Source organism: Mytilus edulis, chromosome 3, assembly GCF_963676685.1.
Source record: "Mytilus edulis chromosome 3, xbMytEdul2.2, whole genome shotgun sequence".
Lineage (NCBI taxonomy): Eukaryota > Metazoa > Mollusca > Bivalvia > Mytilida > Mytilidae > Mytilus > Mytilus edulis.
The window spans coordinates 98,960,982-98,984,300 of NC_092346.1; the positions used below are offsets into that span (position 1 = coordinate 98,960,982).

The 23,319-nt window shown below is 30.3% G+C and overlaps 1 protein-coding gene across 1 annotated transcript in view; it reads right to left on the reverse strand.

Moving 5' to 3' along the window:
- The window catches only part of LOC139517929 (A disintegrin and metalloproteinase with thrombospondin motifs 16-like), a 52,385-nt gene that overhangs the window by 28,778 nt on the left and 288 nt on the right, over positions 1-23,319 (reverse strand). Inside the window, exons 2-4 of the mRNA XM_071309484.1 lie at positions 2,895-2,958; positions 2,016-2,076; positions 237-495 (exon numbers count right to left, since the gene is read on the reverse strand). Coding sequence (XP_071165585.1) covers positions 237-495; positions 2,016-2,076; positions 2,895-2,958 — 384 coding nt within the window. The remainder of the gene's footprint in view (positions 1-236; positions 496-2,015; positions 2,077-2,894; positions 2,959-23,319) is intronic.

A 23,319-nucleotide genomic window follows, 5' to 3' on the forward strand; every position in this document is an offset into this window, starting at 1 on the left:
TGTTTCTGTATAAATTGCTATCTTATAGTTCGTTTCTGTATGTGTTGCGATGCCATTTGTTTTCTGTTGCACTTCAGTGTTTCCGTTGTTTTCTTCTTATAGTTAATGTGTTTCCCTCGGTTATAGTTTATCGGTTTATGAATTTAGAACAACGGTATACTACTGTTGCCTTTATCAGCATATTCCCTTCTTTGTTAAAATGTGCCAATTTTAAAATAAAACAAACAATTTTATACCAATTCTTCGCAAAATGATGCCGAGACAGTTCCATCATGGGAATGGACATTTCCTATCAGAAAACAATCCGGATGGTCTCCCTTCCATTCCGTTTCTTCCTCGTCAATCATACTGGAAACTTTAGCTGAAGGGTGGAGTACCGATTTGGTATGTTGAAGAGTCATTTTGTAAGATTCACCAAAGGCAGATATTTCGATATCATATGATTCTGTGGATTCTACTGACCGTCTTCGCCGATGGATTGAGGAAGCATCTAGGCTGCAATTAGAATATTGTAATAGTTTATGCTTCTGTCTTGACCTATGATAACATTGCAAATGGTTTAAATTGATTTTTTTTTTAAATCTCAGTGAATTATGTATAATTCGTTTTTTGAACTGTAAATAGTTTCAAAGGTACCAGGATTATAATTTAGTACCCAAGACTGTAGGTATTGTTTTATTCTATTGCATTGGTACTGTTTTAATTGGACTTGTATTCTTGTCGATTACAATTCAGATATTGTAACGGTAAATTGATTTGTTTGAATATTTATACTGATTTCGTGTCGCAAGTTCTATGTAACAATTGTTTAGACTCTTGTCTCGTGTACATTTTGAGATATGATATAGATGTTTTTCTGTCGTTGATAGCTTTGACAAATGACACATACATTTGTTTGTTGGAAATTATTGATCTTGACATTCTTTTGTAAATGCAATTAATCTGAACGTAATTCATAATATTTGAAAAGGTAGATTATTCTACCTCTTTGCCTATTGTGTCTGTTTGTTTTGTTCACGCATCGTTGACAATATAATGGAATTTGATGTGACTGTTATACAAGTGAGAGGTTAAGCTAGCTATAAAACCAGGTTCAATCCACCATTTTCTACAGAAGAAAATGCATGTACCATGTCAGGAATATGACATTTGTTATCCATTCGTTCGATGTGTTTGAGCTTTTGATTTTGAGTTCAGTATTTTTGTGATTTTACTTTTTACCCAACGAACCGGATGAAAATGAAACTGCTATATAGTTAATTCTGACATTTATCAGTGTGTTTTGTTCTAAGTCACGCAAGTTGTATGTTGTTGATTATGTTTTTATTTTATCTTTTGGTTGACTTGTAGATAAAGAACCTCATTAAAAGTGCATCTTTTTAAATCTGGGTTCAATACACAATACATGTATCTATTCTTTCCCTTTTGTTTTATCTTTGTCGAAGCAAAGCTTGACATGTAAACATACACTTGTACTATTGTTGTTGCTTTAGACATTGAAATACATAGTATAGACGATTGTCTGTTGTTCATCTTTTAACAGTCTAAATCGTTTGTTGTTTTCTTTGACATATGACAAAGACGCTTGTCTGTTATTTGTTTAACTTGTCTCTTGTAATTGAAATGGACTATATTATAGACTTTTGTATTTTGTTGTTGACCTTGACCTATGGTATAGACCTTTGTCGAGTTCCATTGTGGTTAAAAAAAATAACATAAGGTATAGACACTTGTCTTGACCTTCCCATATGTAACTTCCATTTGCCTTTTGTTGTTAACATTGCGTTATGAAACAGACATTAGCCTGTCGTTGGCTTTGATATATGGTAAAAAACCTTGTCTCGTGTACATTTGTGCATGATTTTGAGATATGATATAGATATTTTTCTGTCGTTGATAGCTTTGACAAATGACACATACATTTCTTTGTTAGAAATTATTGACCTTGACATTCTTTTGTAAATGCAAATAATCTGAACGTAAATCGCAATATTTGAAAAGTTAAATTATTTTACCTCTGCTGATGGGAACTTGTTATCCCTTGGACTGAAGTCAATTGAAATTCATTAAATCCATCTAAAATAATATAAACAATTGTATGTGTGTGATGGGTTGTTAAGAAGCATGTGTGATTTCAAGAAAAAGCACGCATATTGTTTTTCTTTCCTCCCTTTTTCTGTTTCTTTTGAATAAGATACTAATAATTTCATTGAAGGATAAAAAAAAGCCTGACATTATACTTAGTGTCAGCCGATGTGCATGATAAAATCCCACTACATACATGTATGTTGTTGATAGAACACCATCGATCAATATTGAACAAACACAAATGTAGATAATTTAAAAGTAATATATAACTTTTCGTTAGAAATGTGAAAACATAAATAAATAGACGTGCCCGAACAAATTGGAGTAAAGTAGATAAGAAACAATTTTGATGAAATGATCGTTATTAAATTTTAATCTATTAGTGTTGTACATGTATGATGCAACAATTAGAAATGACATGCCATTTTTGTTTGGGTGGACGAATTTCCCTGAATTTGCTTCCCACAGGGGTTGATATCGCCGTCACATGAAGAGCTCTCTTTATTGTTACAACAAAACGGCGTAGACATATTCCATTGAATATTCTATACCGATACCGTGTGTACAATTTATGCCTAAATCATCATCTGGTAAGCCCTAGTTTAAACGTTTACAAAATATATAGAATCAATATTACCTATTAAACTTTTATTAAAATGGAAGAAGCAATACTCACCATATTTCGCAATGTAAGGAATTCCTTCAAAGCTCATTTTCAAAAATGTATAGTAAAACTTTTGAAATTATCTAAATTGATGTTAATTTCCCATCAATCTTTTTTTTCACACTAAAAAGAATTTTGTTACCTTCACGAAGTCTTTTAGAACTGATGTATTCATTGATGTGACTATCATCTAGCAAGGGTTTCGCCTGCAATAAAGAAGAAAGTAATACTATTATGTCTTGATATTCGTCCTCTTTCTTACCCTCCTATATGTTTCAAAACTACATGTATATACATATATTAAATATTGATGATAACCCGAGAAACTCTTGTTTAACTAGATAACAATAAATGTAGCAATTATTGTATTAGCACTATTAAAATTGCTTTAAAGGTTAACTTGCATTCAAGAAAATAAATGTAACAGCAGATTACTGGTGTTCAAAAGTCAGTTTCGATTAAGAGAAAAAAAATCCGGGTTACAAACTAAGACCGCGGGAAATAACTCAACTATATGATAAAAACAAAGTAACAACAGGACCACTAAAGTGCAAATAAAACGTCTTCAGTTACGAGTGAGGTGTTTTTACAACAATATAAAAATAATTTGCACTCAGTAGCTATTTCTGCATTCACAGTTCTGTAAATTGACACACAGTAACATACAATCCTTATTTGTATACTTAAGAATTTCTTTTATTGTAGTATTTACAAAGTAATATCGTTTGCACTTCATCTATGGGAAAGTGTTAAGATATCAATCTTCTTATATAAACAGCGTGAGATAGATACTATATTCATATTAAATATGATGACAGTTTACCTTTAACATGATAATACGTTTTTATTTTGAATAATCTTTTCAAAAGCATTTTCTCAACAGTACTATCAACAGGATATCCCGTAGATAATTACAGAAAAAAAAAACAGTAGATCGAACTCATTGAAGCGAAATATTTTGAATTTGAGTTGCTTTATAATTCAAACTGATTTCAAACTGATATGAAATAGTTTATAAAGTGTCAACATATAAGATATAAAGAAATAAGTATAATCTGGTGTTTTCTACAAATGTAGTAATGAACAAATTTCAATTATTTTAATTAATATTGTATTGCAACAAGATTATTATTAACCAGCGATGGTACACAAGAAATAAAATTATTTAAAAAGGACGTAACCCATCAGATCGAAACAAAGCCCCAAAAATATACAATCAGTTCACAAAAATGACAAAGTAAAGGTATTAAAAGATACTAGGGGCCGTGTTCACACCAAACGCCGCGTACAGTAAACATGTTAACAATTAGTTTAATGTACTGTATACTGGTTTCACATTAAATTTGTTCACATCTATACACCTTGTTTAATTACCTTGGCATAAGATTTGTTCACACTTGTCAACTCTATGTCATTTAAATGTTTATTACGTAGAATTCAATGCAAAGTTTTCAGACAACTTTTCTAGCAGTAAGGGAACGACCATTTGACTTCAAATCGGGGGGAAAAGGGGGGGGGGGTGAATCGATGGAAATATTCCGATCCCCAATTGGATAAATAAAAAAAAAGGTCCTACAGATGATACAAAAATATTCTAAATCAAGAGTTTCCCCATACCTTACCTTTTTATAAAGTCAAAATTTCGAATTCTAAAACAGTCAAAATTTCGACTTTTTTAAAAATCGAAATTTCAAGAATTTAGAAAGTCAAAATTTCGAGATAAGAAAAGTTAAAATTTCGAGTTCAAGTCGAAATTTTAAGATTTGAAATTTCAAAATTTCGACTTTGAAAAAAAAGTTCACTGCCAATTTTATTTTTTTCTATGTCCCTACTACGCTTCCGTACATTATAGTGTTAAATGTTGAAAAGCCATAATGATGATTTGCAGTAGTTTAAAAATAATAAAGATGTCTCGATTAAGCATTAGAAAACGTAGGCTGTACTGGCGTGCTTACAGGCGAAGAATATATTTTTTTATTCTCATAAAGCCAATGCATTACATCCGTACAGAGATTAAAGGAGAAGGAATGATATATGAGGGATCACTATATTCCCATCTTTTCTGTTTGTTTCAAATGGTATTTTTTCTCCAAGGATTATTTGGCAAAAGGGAGGGGGTTATGTGTTTTTTTTAGTTTTAAGGGTAATTTAACGGATCCGAGATACATGTACTAGACAAACAATATATTTACCTCACACTTTTTAAGTAATGCATTTATATTGAATCGTTGTTTGAGTAAAGACGAGTGACAAACATTTCTGTGAAAGTCAATTCGATTTGGAAAGACCTTAATTTTCAAATTATGTGTTCGGCAATGATGCTGCTTTGAGTCTTGATAAGGGCTTAATAAAGCTACGTTAAGTTAAAAAAAAAAAAAAACCAAGTAAATATATCAAGTTTAGACAAATATTTCTGTTAAGAACTTTATTGATAATTGTTATAAATATCAATTTTATTTAAAAATTGTTTCCTCCTTAAATATACACGGTGAAACTAATGTTTTAAATAAATAGTTTTGTGTACACTAAATCTATACAAGGCCTACATCGAGTATCGACTGCATGCATACAAAACATGTTTTTACATGAATTTTATCAATGGGAACGTAATTTTGTTTAGTTTACGTGTGAGTTACACTTACACAACACCCAGTTTAGGTCAATGTGAACACGGTCTAGGACTATGAGTGTACGTATGTGTATAACAATAGTAGTTAGTTTGTGTTTAGTTAACTTATAACGAAATCGTTTTTGTACATATAAATACAATATTCAAAGATTTGATATTATGTTATATGAAATTTTAGAATAAATTTAATTAGAGGATCTATCAGTTTTACCGGATCGCATTTAAGTTTTCGGGCTCGGTAAACCACATCACCGTAAACATGATACTGTCAAACTTCCAAACCTAGTCTTCGTATCAATGATAAAATTGAGTAAAGTTTAATATAATATTTGTATGTTGAATGAGAAAAAAGTGTTTGTACTGAAATTGTAAAACCTGAACATCAATTGGAATATAGCACAGCCAGAATTTATAAACCAATGGGGTATATGTTCCTGTTGAAGTAGGGTTTAATTGAATTGCAGACGGTTTTATTCAGATGATGTATGATACCTATCCATAAATGCCCGAGAATGTTGAATTAAGAAACCATAGAATGCTGCGGAAGCGTATTGGCGCCACATATTTTTTTTCTACTTTTCTTCCTATCTTTGCGTTACAACGCAAACCTTTGCGATATAACGTAAACCTTTGCGTTATAACGCAAACCTTTGGGATATAACGCAAACCTTTCCGAAATAACGCAAACATTTGTTTTATCTTATTTCTTAGTTAAGATTCAAAGGAGACAGCAGTTATTAATGGAGGAGGCTGTATATATTAAAATTTATCACCTTTGCAGTCATTGCAAAGTAAAATACTTGAATAGTTAGAACATATCATTGACTTATAATGAGCAGAATAATATAAGAAGATGTGGTATGAGTGCCAATAAGAAAACTCTCCATCTAAGTCACTTTTAGTAAAAGTAAACCATCATAGGCCAAAGTACGGCATTCAACACGAAGCATTGGCTCACACCGAACAGCAAACTATAAAGACCCCCAAAACGGTATCAATGTTATTACTAGTATATATATTTCAAAGAAAATTGAGTAAATTGTTGTTATACCGAAGAAAAAAATCAACCCTACTAATATAGCTATAACCGAAAAGTAAGCTCCCGTTAAAGAACTGTGTAAAGTTGGTTAGATTCAAACAAGCTACTCTTTGGTTATAAATGTATAGAATGCAGATGTTTTATTAATAAAATTATGTTTTCTCCATTCAAATTGATACCCAAGCATCTAAAAAATACTTCACTATATTGAAATGAAAACTCAATGACTTTCTATCATAGAATTTTTATCATATTCTGAGATTTGTAAAAGAAAAACAAAACGATTTCTTGCATCAAAATTAAAATAAAAAAGTTTCCTTATTAATAATTCATTTTAAAGCAGAAAGATCATGTTGTCGATTTGACTTGAAAGTTTCACAATTGTATGACATTGTTTTGATCTTTCAATATAAATATGCCTATACCATATCTATTTTCTTGTTAAAGTATATACTGTTCTGATGCACAAATAAGTCTTAATTTATGTATAATTGCACTTTAAGTATTCCATTATTCCTATGCATATTTATTATAATGATTTGGCCTTGTATGTATGTTTCTTTTTTTATCTACTAGTTAACCGAAATGAATGACCGACGGACATATATACAAAACTAAATGAAAAATTGAAATCAAGATATTTGCGTTATAACACAAAGGTTTGCGTTATTTTCGCAAAGGTGTGCGTCATATAACTCAAATGTTTGCGTTATAACGCAAAATGTTTGCATTTTAACGCAAAGGTTTTCGTTATATCGCAAAAGTTTGCGTTACAACGCAAAGATAGGGAAAAAATTTTAAAAAAATGTGTGGCGCGAATACGCTTCCGTATAATGCCGTCAATAATCTTTTTAATTATCAGAGCTGTAAGGTAAGCTATAAAAGACCCAGGTATCATAAACGGCTTAATACAGAGAAACAAATGCCCGATTTTTACACATATAGTTCTCAATGATCATCAACTTCATACTTAACTTGACTAAGTTATTCTATCTTTTAAATCAGTTGTGTTGCGTTCACAATTTTAATACTAGCATCGATGGTGATCATTTTCTTTGCTGAACATAAAAATATTGTGAACTACACTTTTATTTCTTAACGATGTTATAAGTCTTTTTACAGCAAATGTAAAGGTAAACAATGGTCATTTCAGTTTATTGTAAATCAAGAAAGTTGATATTCATGAAGATTTGAATAAAATTTCTTATTGATAATCTAAATGTTAATACCATGTTCACCACTGGATGAACACTTTATATAGCTGAGCAGCTACATTAATGATGTGTAACAACATATTAAATGAAAACGTGACAATATAAACATAATAATCCAAAAAATATTGAACAAATGTGCATTCCTCCACAAATTATATCCCCATGTATTTATAAGATCGGTTATGCTCTATTCTGACTAAAATCATGGTGTTTTTCTCTTTGATCAGGCTTTAAATTAAATCAAAATAATTGATGATGCATTCCACATTAATGCACTTCAATTAAATATTTTTTATTTTTTTTTTAACTTTTTTCCTAAACATCTTAAATGATGATTTTGTACAATTATTATCACACGATATATTTATTTAGGTTTAATAAAGATAAGATAATTTGTAAATTTTGTACACACTGTGTACTATTAAAGCACTCAAAATACAATATCTTCACACTCAATTACGATATGCATGCTATTAGGATGACAAACCTATAGGTATAAGTCTTGTCTATCAGGGCAAATATGATATTTGATCAGATTTAATAGTGAGAACAATAATCTGTACCAAATGTTTCTAAATTTGTTGTTTGTTTTGAGATGAGAGACTAGTTTTTAAACTTTTACTAGGACTTCTGGGTGCTTGCATTGTATTAATAGTTATCAAAAGTACCAGGATTACAATTTTATACGTCAGACGCGCGTTTCGTCTACATAAGACTCATCAGTGACGCTCAGATCAAAATAGTTGAAAAGCCAAATAAATACAAAGTTGAAGAGCATTGAGGATCAAAAATTCCTAAAAGTTGTGCCAAATATGGCTAAGGTAATCTACTCCTGGGGTAAGAAAATCCATAGTTTTTCGAAAAATTCAAAGTTTTGTAAATAGAAAATTTATAAAAATGACCATATAATTGATATTCATGTCAACACCGAAGTGCTGGTGATACCCTCGGGGACGAAACGTCCACCAGCAGTGGCATCGACTCAGTGGTGTAAATAGTTATCAAAAGTACCAGGATTACAATTATATACGCCAGACGCGCGTTTTGTCTAAGAATGTTGATTCTTAATGGGACAACAATTTTTCAAAGAAAAGAGCAATGCCAATATGGTGAGACTTTTTAATAGTTTATTGCATGACTTTCATTATTGAACTAACTCGTATCCTATATGACTAACAAAATAATTTAGATAAATCTTTTACGCAATTAAAACATCGTATGATTATTGTATAAGCAATAGTTTTGTCTTGAGGAAAAAGTGATCTAAAAAATCCAGTTTCTATTTTAGCGATCTATTTATCTATTATGTAACAAACTAACAAATCTAATTACACCACTGACTGACAAAAAAATTAACACAACTCACTGTCTGTAATTTCGACAGCAATGTGAGTAACTTTACACTATATATGATATAAAATAAAAGAATATCCTTCAATGTATAAGTATATCAATTAAAAATGACAATCTCTTAAATACGCTTGACAATATATGTTTGCTATATTTTTCTATCCTTATCTACTTCACAATGATTAAAGAGATATTGACTTGAAATCATGGCCGCGGTAAGGTCAATTTTTTATGGGAGCAAAACTTTTATTATTTGTTTTGACATATAATTTTTGATATATAGTTAAATAAAGCATAGAGATTCAAGCTTCATTACATTTAAGCAATATTTGAAAACTAGTCTTCAGTGTTTCCAATATATCTTATTTTAATATTTTCCACAAAAACTATCCTTTAAATATGTAGCTATCTATTGTTTCCCTTGCACACATTACCTTCCTTTATGACAATTTTTCATTGACCTGTTACGCGACATAACATTTTCAATGCATTTTCTGGTATAAGCGTTATTTGCAGTAAACTTCATTAGCGCAATATATGCGTACATTCCACTCGTTTGTTAAATTGATCTGTTAAATTCACAAAAATACTTAACTCCGCAGAAAATTCAAAAAGGAAAGTCCTTAATGAAAGGAGAAAATTAAAAGCTCAAACACATCAAACGAATGGACAGCAACTTTCATACTCCTGACTTAATACAAGCTTGTTCTTATGTAGACAATGGTGGATTAAACCTCGTTTTAAAGCTATGCAAACCTCTCATTTGTTTAAAAGACTTAATAGATATGTTGATTGATTGATTGTGTCTAAGTTAACGTCGAATGGTAAATTTTACCCATGACAGTATTATATAAAGATTAATACATGGCCTTTTCCATATCGGCCCGGTTATCATCACAAGACCCCTATATCAGCCCGAGACGTAGTAGAATTTTTGATACGGGTCGAGGGATGATTCCCGCGCCGATATGGAAAAGGCCATGTATTAATCTCTTTGCCATATACTACCGACAATTCTTTCATGTATGGCAAATACACAAATAAAATAACTAAAACAATCAAAACTTTTATATGGAAAGAGGTCCCCAGTAACAGTAGAAAAATCAATAAAAAAAAAAAAAAAAAAAAAAAATCGGGAAAATTTTCCCGAAATTTTATTGTACTGATGAACTCAAAATCGTTAAATTTTTTGGATGTCATGTTTTGAATTCCCGCATCTGCGCAGAATTCTACAATGTACTTCCTTTTTCTGGTCTTCTTTGTATGACACTTTGAGTAAAAAATATATTTATTAGTCTATAGTATAAAATAGGAAGGAACGCAATACCAATTTCATTTTTAATAATTCCTTGATATGAAAAAACGTTAGATAGCATTTCTTTTTTTACATTGCATATGACGTCATAACTTAAAGAACGTCACAACTAAAATCCCTATCAACAGAAACAAAATCGGAAACGTTACGGTATTTTCGTTTCTTTTTTTTAAACAAATATTTAAGTTACAAAAAAATAATTCATACAGACTTCGTCCCAATGTTTTGGTAATGCCTGCCTCATATTAACAACGTTAAATTATGAATCCAACAAATTCACTCAAATTGTCCAACAATAGCATCACTACCTCTATATTTATTGATGGTACCATTTCCTATAGACGCATTTTGAAACATTAAGAATTTAGAAGAGTTTTATTATCATTATTACTCTTTGTTTGTTGTACTAAAACATTATTCATAATTGTCAATGTAGCCTAGTCAATTTAGCTCTAAAATCTCTCAATCTCCAACTAATTGCAACACAAACTTTTTTAGTGCAAATTATAATATAGACTTGTACTAACAACATGTTAAAACTATACATTGATATAATTTGCGGAAAAGTTCATTTTGGGTGAAATATGTGGTTTTTCAGAGAAAAAATGCTGAAAACTGGAAAAGAAGAAAAAAATTATTGATTGTTGCATTTTTAGACCTAAAGCTTGTGGAAGACAGGAAACCTTATCTTAATAGACTATTATGAAGTCCTTAAGCTATTATCATTCATATTGAAGTAACTTTGAGGTGAAATGAGTGATTTTTAGTGAAAAAACGTCGAAAACTGGAAACGCAGAAAATCTCTGTTGTTAATGGTTAATATTTTTGAAGTTTGATTTCTATAGAAAAAAGAACATACTATGGTTTGTTTATTTTGTGAAGTCTTTTGGTTATCAGTATTAATACTTGGGTAATTTAGTTGAATATATGTTTTGAGACAGAAAACCCAATAACTGGAAATGAAAAAAAATCTTGGTTATTGGTAGTTAAAACTTTCGAATTGGGATGTAAATAGACAATACTATATGATGTTTATCTTAAGAAATCCTATAGTTATTAATATTAAACAAAAATGTAATTCTTGTGTAAACTATAATGTGTACAGAAAAGTTGTGAAAATGGAAATAAAAAGCTCGATTATTCATGGTTATTCATGGTTAAAACTTTTAACATAGAATCTTTATAGACAGACTTTATTATCTTATGTTTATATGCATAAGTATTCCTCTTGTCATCAATATCAATAATAACCAATTTGTTGTGTGAAATATTTAGTTTTACGATCTAATTACAAAATAAGAAGGTGCCCATAGTACATGGATGCCCCATCGCGTTATCATTTTCTATGTCCAGTGGACCGTAAAATTGGCAATAAAATTAGAAAGAACATATCACAAGGAGCATGTTTACTAAGTTTCAAGTTGATTGGACTTCAACTTCATCAAAAACTATCTTGACCAAAAACTTAAATAGAAGCAGGACAGACATATATTTTTGTATAGTCTTAGTATGTTGTTCATAGATAGTAACAGACTGTTTTTTTCAGAGAAAAACCTTGTGTTGCAATTAGTTGCAGGTTGTTCACTAAATTGACTGGACTAATGGCATTTGATAGCAAGTACCAAACTATTATCATTTTAAAACTCATTGGATTTAGCCATGTGAACATCTGTTTTTCAATAACAGCTGGTTCTGTACAAACAGATTTAAATTTTGACGTCACAATAAAAAATTACAGACGTCACAATGGAAAAGAAAACGGACGATACCGGAAATACCGAACGTAAATTGCACGAGAGGGACTATTATGGGTTTTGTGCACAAGATGCCCCTGATATTGGTTATCAGCCCGGGTGGGAAATAATGGCTTGTGTACTTCCGCTCATTACACATATACAAAAGCTATCATATTAATACTAAGTAAATGATAAATATAATTGAACTATGATATTTTCGAGCTTATAGACAATTTTCATTAAAATAAACATGCAATAGCAGTATACTGCAAGTGAAATTAACTCATGAACTGAAATATAGCAGCCCATATTTCATTTTCAATTAACATTGAACTGAATGATGTATGATAAACTATTTTCACCTTAATCTACCTTTAACAAGTAAATAAATGTTAACCCTTACATAAATGTTTACACATGATATGTTTAACAAAGCATCAATGCTTGACACCTTAGATAATGTAACTTTTAATCATTCATATTATATACTTTTGAGTTTGTTCGTGTGTTGCAAATACAATTTATATCGGGCAACGCGTTTAAAAAGGAGTCTAAAAGAGTTGTCAATATCATATTTAACTCGATATATTTACATATGATTGAATTTTATTTAAATATTAGCTGTGTTTTGACAAAGAAATTGTTTATGTGTGCATATAATTTCGAAAGCTAACCACATTTTCTGATTATGGACAAATTCACTAAATAAGTCACGAATAAGACAGAACATTCATTTCTACGATTTTACCCGAATCATTGAGATGGCAGCAAGCTGGGTCACTTGTATAAAGAGCCTAATTAGAGACAATAGAAATATCAAATATTGATACCCTTCACTCGATCAAAAGTTTGTACATCATATGTAGATATATATCTTTATTTTTATACCTAAAACAAGAATTTGTGCGCAATATATCTTTTATACTTAATTAATCTTTAATTAGTGCAAAACTCCTCTTTTAAGATATAGAGATTGATAATACCAAACGAACAAAATCATACTTCAGAAACACACCACGGACGATCACATGAAGCGACAAAAAGTAGTCTTCAAGATACACTACATTGGAAAAGAAAGGCTTGGAAATACGAAGTCGACCTTAAAACGGGGTCATATAGTTGTACTTTTTATGAATTATGTGTTAAGAAAATCACAAATCAAGGCATCGAATATCTACTTCGGTCGATTGGGGTAACAATAAAACAGTAATCACCGGAACAGGTATTTACATCGAAATATATTGCGCATAATGCAACAAATACAGTTCTACTTGTTCTGCAAACGCTATTGTAACCTGTATTTCAGATTAGTTTCTATTGCAACATATAACTTGTCCCATAGACAGCAATACTCAAATACGATCACCTATCCAGATACTGTCATTATCTAGGAACCTCATTTTTATACTTTATTTGTCTGAATGTATGAGGTCAATTACGAAATTGTGTAATTATTTGGAATCGATAGTTTTCATATTCGTACATACATTAGTCAACGTTGACGCCTCTGATTTTTTTTTTGTCTTGTGCATCAATAACACACATTTCATTTGTGTAAATGATGTTAACAAAATAGAAAAGTGTATTCAAGGGAGTTGTATTTCCACTTAAATATTATTGAATAAAATATTTAACATTCAAGCAAACACTTATTTCAGAAGAAGTCAAAAGTCAACGAAACTTTTATAAGAGTTAAAAAGTTAACATAGCAAGTGCATCAAGTAACAATAGATGACCAATTTTTAACCTTATTCTATTTATATATCTATAATAACTATTTAACTAATGGTAACTTTAAGGTATTGTCGATTTCAAGGTTAAATACTCATTGAACGAATAAGTGTTAAGGGATAAACACTAGTACAAAATAATAGAAACAAACCATAAAATGATTTTTGCTTGAGTAACTGCACCGACTTAATTCGCAAAATATTGAGTATTGAAATAAAATTGAGCTAAGTATCCTGTGCATGCCTTTGATGTTTAATTCATGCAATAATTCCGGATACAACCTCTCAATTTTAATGCACATGGAAACTGTGATTTCATTTAAAGTATCAACCATTTATCCATTAAAATTCAGTGATCATATCGGTTCCCCAACTTGCCTTTGGTTAAACAAAAATCTAGTTTTCAAAAGAGCAGTAACCCTTGTCACAGCTTTATGTAACTGATTTAATAACTCTTTAATATTGACATATCTACAGAGACATTTTTCATCTGCCTTGCACAATACAAAAAAAAAATATAATACTAACACTATATTGATAACACTTCATTAAACAGACAGACTGAATCAAAGAAAAGTTAATTAAAATTTCCAGTGACAGTTAGAATAAAAAGTAAAATAACCAGAACTGAATAATTGTTCATAATTAAAGTCAATGGAAATAGACCTTTAAACTGTGCTTATTATAGCTTTGAGTTCTTTACATTTTCGATAAAAAAAAAAAAATTTCATATCAATAGGTGGTTACTCTAGTTAGATCATTAATTTTATAACAAGAAAACGTTGCATTATATACACATGTAATTATTAAAAAAATAAAACAAATATTGAGCTGTCTGAGCTAACTTTCATTAATGATCATCATTTGGTATCACAGTTTTCAAGAGGTAACAACCTTGACTAATTGACGGGCCGCTAATGGATATATGCGTCTAATAAAAATGTCAAGTTTATCTTCAAGTATGGGTGTATAAGGCCTATTATAATTTGCATTGTCAACGTTATGATATAATGATATTCATAAAAGCTACAGAAGGCAACTACTGGCAATTGTTATTCGATATCGGCAAAAAATATCTTGCTCGTAAGAGTTTAAAAACATCTACTCTTTGTAGGCCACTAATAATAATTCGTGCCTGTTGTAACGATAACCCAATCGATCAACGTTAATTTACGCATGGGATTCTGACTTGAATCAACTATTGAATAAAAGAACATTCTACGGGTTTGGGTTTCGATATCATAATGTTTAAAATCATGAAAAAAAAATTGATTAAAATATATTTAAGCTGAGGAAGTGACTTTTAATTGCTTAAAACCAGTGTGATATCATCTGTTGTGTAAAGAGGCCAACATATTAAAATACCAATTACTTAAAACAAAAATAAACAGTCAAAGAACAAAAATGTTATTGGCAAATGTTTTATCCAGTTTGTTTCATCGCTGTTAAAAGTTAAATTGTTAACAAATTATCAAAAACACACCAAAATACAAGAATCCAATTTGAAAATTTGCAAGGTATCATTATTTGGTTTGGTACGTTTATAACCAGAAACACCGATAACCATGCATAATATAGTTACATAATTTGAAAAGCTTAACAACTATATTATATTATTAATATAAAATGTTTTGTGAGAAATAGAATCGTGCATAAAGATTTGATCTTTCTATTTATGAAATAGTATATTGTAACGTATTCATTATATGATTTAATTGGACGAACTGATTACAATTTATATATCAAACGTCGAATTAAATCCAATGCAGTATTTGGAAAAACAGATTATCATTATAAATTGTATTTGTAAATACTGGCCTACTTTCTTTAAACAAGCATTGATTTCTGTCGACAATACCTTAGAATTTTTAAAAACATATAATCATAAATGAAGCTTTTTTTTGGCGATAAATCAGCATTGTTCGAAACGAATCTGATCCTATTTTTTTGATCATATTTAAACAAAGTAATTTAAAATGCAATCATGCAATATCTTGTTGGTTAATGCAATGAACACATCTATTTAATTTTCTAAAGCGAGTGTCTTTTCTTTAACATAATTGCAGAATGGATGAAATAATGATATCAAAAATGTTCCAAGAGCCATCGTTGCCTTGTTGTGAGCATATAAAAACACAAACTTTTATGACTTAAATTTTAACAAACTGAAAAAAAAACTCATGCTATGGTTAACGCTGGTCAATTTCTCCGGTCCCTTTTTTGGAGTAATTTGTACACATTGATATGTGTATCAAATAAAATTGAAAATGGAAATGGGGAATATTTCAAAGCGACAACAACCCGACCATAGAGCAGACAACAGCAGAAGGCCACCAATGGGTCTTCAATGTAGCGAGAAACTCCCGCACCCATAGGTGTCCTTCAGCTGGCCCCTAAACAAATATGCACACTAGTTCAGTGATAATGGACGTCATAGCAAACTCCGAATTATACACAAGAAACTAAAATTGAAAATTAGACATGACTGTAAGCTTCCATTAAGTAAGGAACTCACCTGACGTTTCAAATTACAACTGTAAAGAACAACTTTTGAAAGACAGGCGAATGAAACGAGGGGATAATTAAGTAGAAAACATATTGACAATACCATGGCAAAAACTAAAAACCATGAAAACAAATTGTTTACAATACACAAATTTAGAAAACAAAAGGATTAATATACACAACTCCAAAAGAAACCGGTTTCATTTTATACTGATTAACCAGAACCATACAGTAATGCATTACTTATTCTTGAGAAATCGTATACGAATATTTAAACCACTGTCGAATAATTAATTTTCAAACAAATCAATTCAAACTTTAGAAAACTTGATATTCTTAAAGTCATTGAAATAACGAACAAATATTTAAAATGGTAATATTGTTTATAAATAAAAAGATGTGTTATAAAAGCCAATGAGTTAACAAACCGTCAGCCACCAAAGACACGGAATATTCAAATATGGGTCATTGTACAGCCTTTCCATAATAGACAAAAAAAAAACCATTTCACATAGTCAGTTATAAAAGATCCGGTATGACAAGGTGTAAAACATTCAAAAGAGAGAACCAACGGCTTGCTTTAAAAAAAAAACAACAAAAAAAAATAATTAGATAAATAACAACTAACGACAAACCCTTAATTTCAGACTCTTGACTTAATTACTTATAACATTGTACTATAACAAAACAGCTAGCAACAATATCTGTAACCACATATTATCAAATCAAACATGGCACTAATTAAACCATTACGTATCAAACGTTGAATATTGTATTATAAAACAGAATGAGCTGTTTGTCTCCTTTTAAGATATGACGAAATTAATATGTTTATGAAAAAAGTGTAGACATCAAAGGGTAGAGTATGAATAATTCTTGATTTAAATATACTACCTACGGCAGACGTTGAAATGTTGACCTTAAGACACTTATTCAATTATTTTTTATGATATCACAATTATTAATTTCAAACGCTACTTTCGTTCATCATAGTTTTCTTTTCTTTATGTTTATATCCTTGAAATTAACAATACAAATTATCTATATTTCAGGTCAAGTTTCTGTAGTATCAAATACAACAATTATAAAGTCATTGCATGTCATAATGGTAACTGTTAAGTCATGCCGTCATAAAAACCCCACCACTACAATCATAACTAGAATGGTATTGAACTATCTACATTCTTGTACTATAGTATTGGAACTTGGATGTCCTTTCTGTGCTAAGATTTTTAAGTCTCATCACTGCAAATTCAAACAATGGTATGATCCTGTGTATTATTATTTTTGTTTAACGTATATACGGAACAAAGATAAGCATCCTCATTTTTGCAAGTCGAAAGGATTCATTATGATACGATCAAATATCATTTTATATGCCTAAATTTATATCCTTACTCTTTTCCCTAGAGTATTTCATTAACTATGAGCTACATAACCGGTTTCACTTGTATAGCAGGATCCGCCTGACCTTTTTGGGCACCTGAGATTATCCCAAGTTTTTGGTTTGGTTTGGCTTGCCCAGTTTAAGTACGTGCAGAATTTAAATCGTTGGGATTTTCGACTTTTGTTGTAATTTCGTTTTGTGCCGTGTCCTTTATTAGGTTCTCATTTTCTCTGGAGTGTTAACTTGAATTATTAATCAACTAAGAAATTAACTTCTTGAATGCCCTAATGCATTCATTATGTAGTAAGTTCAGTATAATGTTTTACGTTTTCATAATGCTTGTTATGTAATTCGGCTTCAGTTCATTACATGCATTGTGAAGCCATTTTAAAGACATTGTATGTAATATGAGGCAGGCATTACCTGTAAATAGGGACGAAATCTGTATGAATTTTTTTTGTAACTTAAATATTTGTTTAAAAAAAGAAACGAAAAAACAGTAACGTTTCCGATTTTGTTTCTGTTGTTAGGGATTTCAGTTGTGACGTTATTTAAGTTATGATATCATATGCAATGTAAACAAAGAAACGCTATCATCAGGTAACGTTTTTTTCATATCAAGGAATTATTAAAAATGAAATTGGTATTGCATTCCTTCCTATTTTATACTAGACTGATAAATATATTTTGTACTCAAAGTTTTATACAAACGAGACCGGAAAAAGGAAGTACATTGTAGATTGCAGATGCGGGAATTCAAAACACGACATCCAAAAAATTAAACGATTTTGAGTTCATTTGTACAATCATAATTTCGTGAAATTTTCCCGATTTTTTTGTTTTTTTATTTGAGTTTTCTGCTGTTATTCGGGACTTCGTCCCCATACAAATTTAATATTATGGAAGCATCCCTTTATCAATTGTACAGTATATAAGAATTTCTTAGACACTAGATTATGATACGAAGAGGTCACCTTCATTCTTGTAATTTCAGTATACAATTCCAGCCTTTACAGTGTCATATTTGGTTATTTCATACAAATTGAGAACAGAGAAATACACACTTATGAAGAGTTAATTATAAAAAATTGACAATAAATGATAGTATAGATAAGTTTTTTTCTATCTCAAACTGAAACCTGCTTTTTCATTGTCCTTTTTATGTCTACGAATAGTTACCTGCATTTACTTAAGCAAAATTTGCTTTGATCATATTTCATTGTTAACTCGATTAAAATGACAGACAGGCACTTCTTTGTTATCACAGATATTCAGATGAAGTAATTGAAAATCTACAGGTTCGAAGTGTGTGTCATTTAAGGACTATGTACTTAGCCTGATGCACAGTTATATAAATGAATACACTGGGTCTAAAACTGAGGTCTGTATGTAGACGTATGTAGCATAATCTGCTGACCTTCTAAACGAATTTTATGATATTGTTCTCGTCAATATCGAATTATGTGTCGCTTACTATGACTTCTGTCAAAACGCTTTTGAAACCTTAGGACAATTAAATCAGTACACAGAACATTTAAATTTGACAATACAAAAAGGTTGGACAATTCACTCATACAATTAAGTAACATATATTAAATTATCTAAACTGATCATGCTGAAAAATTGAGTAATTAAAATGCTTATCTTTTGGTCTATATTCTGTTAAGTATTGTATTAATGTGAAATATGTTGAAAGGCCTTGATATTTACATGTATAAGAACATTGAGTGTTATGCCCTTGTTAAATCATGCAAAAAATCAACACGTACTGATCAGACAATCATTGTTATATAAAAAACGCATTTATTATTGTGTTTACTGAATATTATTGTGTACAAAGTGACGGCGTGCATTAAAATTTCTTTAAAAATTTAGTAAATTGAGCAAAGAAAACTCCCTGCGATCAGCAGTGTCAACAGAAAGATTTGATAATTACTGAACTTGATTTGAGGTTATACAAGTGTTGTTCCATGTTTTGTATTTGAGATTTGTTTTGTACATTTGTCTTTAGCAGAAATGCAGCGCAAAAATGGTTACCGCTCTATTTTGACAAGAAGGCAATTATCTATTCTACTCAGTGTAAGAGCACAAAAAAATCTTTCAGGCTTTATAACAACATACAGGTGTAAGTTTGTAAGAAGATAACAGTTGTTCATAGTAAAGTATACCGTTTATATCTTTTTTTTCGGTTTAAGGTTAGTATAGTTAATTATAATTAATATTACATTAACTGTTTTACGCATCGAAAATGCGATATCACGAAGCCCCGTTTTTTTTTCTATTAATTTCAATAATGTTAGCGTTTATCTGTATATTATGCAAATTCATTACTATAAATAAAGTGCATTTGCTTTTCATTATCAATTCTTATTTTACTAAAGTAATCAATCCACGGCGGTCATTGATATATTATATAGACCCTCTCTATTTAGTTAACTCTGTGACCGTCGTGGATAGTAAACTTAAAAATGATAGGAGATAGTTAATACCCTTTATTCATAAATGTATGTTCAAAGTATACAGAAAAAAGCAAACCGGAATTCTAATATCACTTTAAAAAGCGCCCAATGACGGAAACAATATCCGGGCGCCTGTTTTTTTTTTGTTTTTTTTTTTTGTTTTCCTCCCAAAGTTAACCATACGGAATATTCATAAGCAAAAATGACATATGCGACTATGCATGGTAGGCTTTCTTGCATTCTTATTGTAATGCTCCCACTTTAAAGTGACATTATCTACTACAGAATTTCGTATATCAATGATCGATAAGGAAAAAGGGATATTGAATCACTTATTAATTATTCCTTTAACGACGCATTCGTGCTTTTTTTTTATCAAAAATAACCATTTACTAAATATGTATCACAATCGTCCTCCTTTCCCTAATTTTGACGTCATCAAATGCGACTTACCATAGAATATTTAATTACAATGAGGATAAATGAGCACCTTGTTTCATTCGGAGTTTGGCTGGGTTATTGTTAACTTGGTCTATATGCTATGTGTACGTACAGTCGATTGTCGTTTTGTTTGTGTATTGTGGTATGTGTTTACAATCTATAAAGCATTATCAAAAATTGCGAATATCTTACATTTGACACTGTAAAAAAGATGTATACTTGTATAATGAAAAAAAAAATATTGCTACAGTAACTGTTTGTTTTGTACATGTATATTTGACGTAATCCAACATACTATTTCTCGTATTGTCAATCAGATAAAATATACTTATAAAAAAAAGTCTATCCTTAAACTTTCCTTTCGAATCTTTGCGATGATACACTTTTCAGATAAAGTCAACAAATGAACCCGATATATATGAATATCCTAATAAAATGTCGCTCAAGACGTTTGCACTATAAGACTCTGAACTCTTTTCCTCGCTGAGTAGATATTGAACCAATATGATTCGAGTTCTAATTATGTAAAACAAGGCTACCAAAACTACAAAACTTTTGTAATCAATACGGTAGAAATTCAGTGGCTCAACACTACTCTTTCACAAACTAAATTACGCTTATGAATGCTGTGTGAATATGATATAGTAGAAACACTAAATGACAGGTTTAATAAAAAAAAAAGTAGGTTACAGCAGACTGTCACCAATGGGTCTTCAACACAGTGCGAAATACTGCACCCGTCATCAGTTAGCCCCTTACCAAACATGTGTACTTGATCAGTTAAAATGGTCGTCATACTACACTTTAAAAATTAGAAATAATATTATACTAAAAATAAAATAAAACTACCAAATACCGGTGGCTTTTGATTTGGGACAGACGAAAAAATGTTGCAGGATTAAACATGTTTAGTGAGAACTCTACAATCCCTATACTTCTAGCCAATGTAGAGAAAAATCAAGCAGCAATTAGTAAAGTAAAATGCAGTTCAAAAGAGGTCCGATTTCAGAATCGGTAACAAAAGAAACGAAGCAAAATGACAATGATAGTAAATTAACAAAGAGCTACTAAAAGTAAATGACACCAGCTCCACATCTCAGTTAAACTGATTGAAATGTTATATCTTCAACATATGAAAATGTTATGTATGCATATAATATTCATAATTATTATACTGCAGAGAAAAGCGACTGTCAGGTATGTACTTCATTGGTAAGTATTTTCTAACACTTAACATTGGTTTAGATGTAGAACTTCGATAGTGATCATAAATAATGACAAGAACGCATAAACCAATAAAGTACACTGATTTTATTCTTATTATTCACTATTTTACAGAAATGCATTTTACATTTACAAATTTGATTGACTTTTTTTGGATATATTTTTCCTACTTTTTGATTGTTTCAACTTATAAGCATATTTAGCCTGCTATATATGTATCTGCCTCCAACCAGTTTGTTATCTGGAAGGTATATCTTTTGAAAATTAAGAGACAAGATGAGGTCATTTAGTTTTTGTTTAAGTCAGTATGTTGATATTTAAGTGTACGTTAATGTTGACTCATGTCAACGATTATTGATAAGATAAACCTTGCGGGAAACTAATGTTTATGACATCATTTAGATACTTTATGAGAATAAAACAATAAGCCGATTCTACACCTTTGTTATTGTTCTCCACAAAAACCACATCCAAGTAACAATTTATAGAATTAAACCATTATAGACCAATATACGATCTTCAACATGGAGACTTTGCTCACACCAAACAGCAAATCGTAAAGGGCCCAACAAAGTTACTAATGTAAAACCATTCAAACAGAAACAAACAGTCTAATTTATATATAAAACAAATGAGAAACGTGAAACACTTATGAACCACATCAACTAACGACAACGTCTGAACATTAGATTTCTGACTTAGAACAGATGCAAACAATTGCAGAGGGATTTAACGTTTAAATGATATCAAACCTGTTCCCGTATCTGAAACACTAGTGTTACATCACACCATAGAAAGACACACTATAAAATTTCATTTGGAATAGCTTAACTCGTTCCAAAAACGTAGACACACAAATGAACATACACTGAACGAATAAATTTAATCTATGATACAAAGTTTATGAAAATAAGAGATGAATAATTAAAGTAAAAGTATTATACCGTTGTGAATTGTTAAACAATTTCGGAAAAACATCAACTTTGAAAATTGAAAAAAATCGGGCTCCGTAATAGCACTTGAGATATTTATTAAAAAGAAATTTACCAATATAAAAACTTTATACCGTTTCTGAATATGATAAAATACTTTTGACCGCAGACCACAATTTGTGTCAACGAAGCACTTAATTAAGCCTTAAACTTTTGTTTAGATTTTCGTTTGTCGAGATATTCCTCTTGCTAGTAGTATACTATGTTTATTTGAAAATGTTTAAACTAGTATCTTTTAATATCAAATCACATGTGTGTACGTAAAATGGATCTAGATAATATATTGGATATCATATCCAAATATATTATCTAAATACATTTTTTTCTGAATTTGAATTTTATGTAGATGCAGTATTAACAGTATTATCATGTCTTAGCTTTCGTTTGTCTATTACGGTTACAAGACAACAGTCAGAAAGACAGAATTCACAATAAACTAATCATTGTCTGTAAATTGATTCAAAACGAAACAAATAGTATAATCGTTTTGTAAAATTGTTACAATGAATTCTAACCGTCTTCCCCAAAAATGATTTATTCGATACT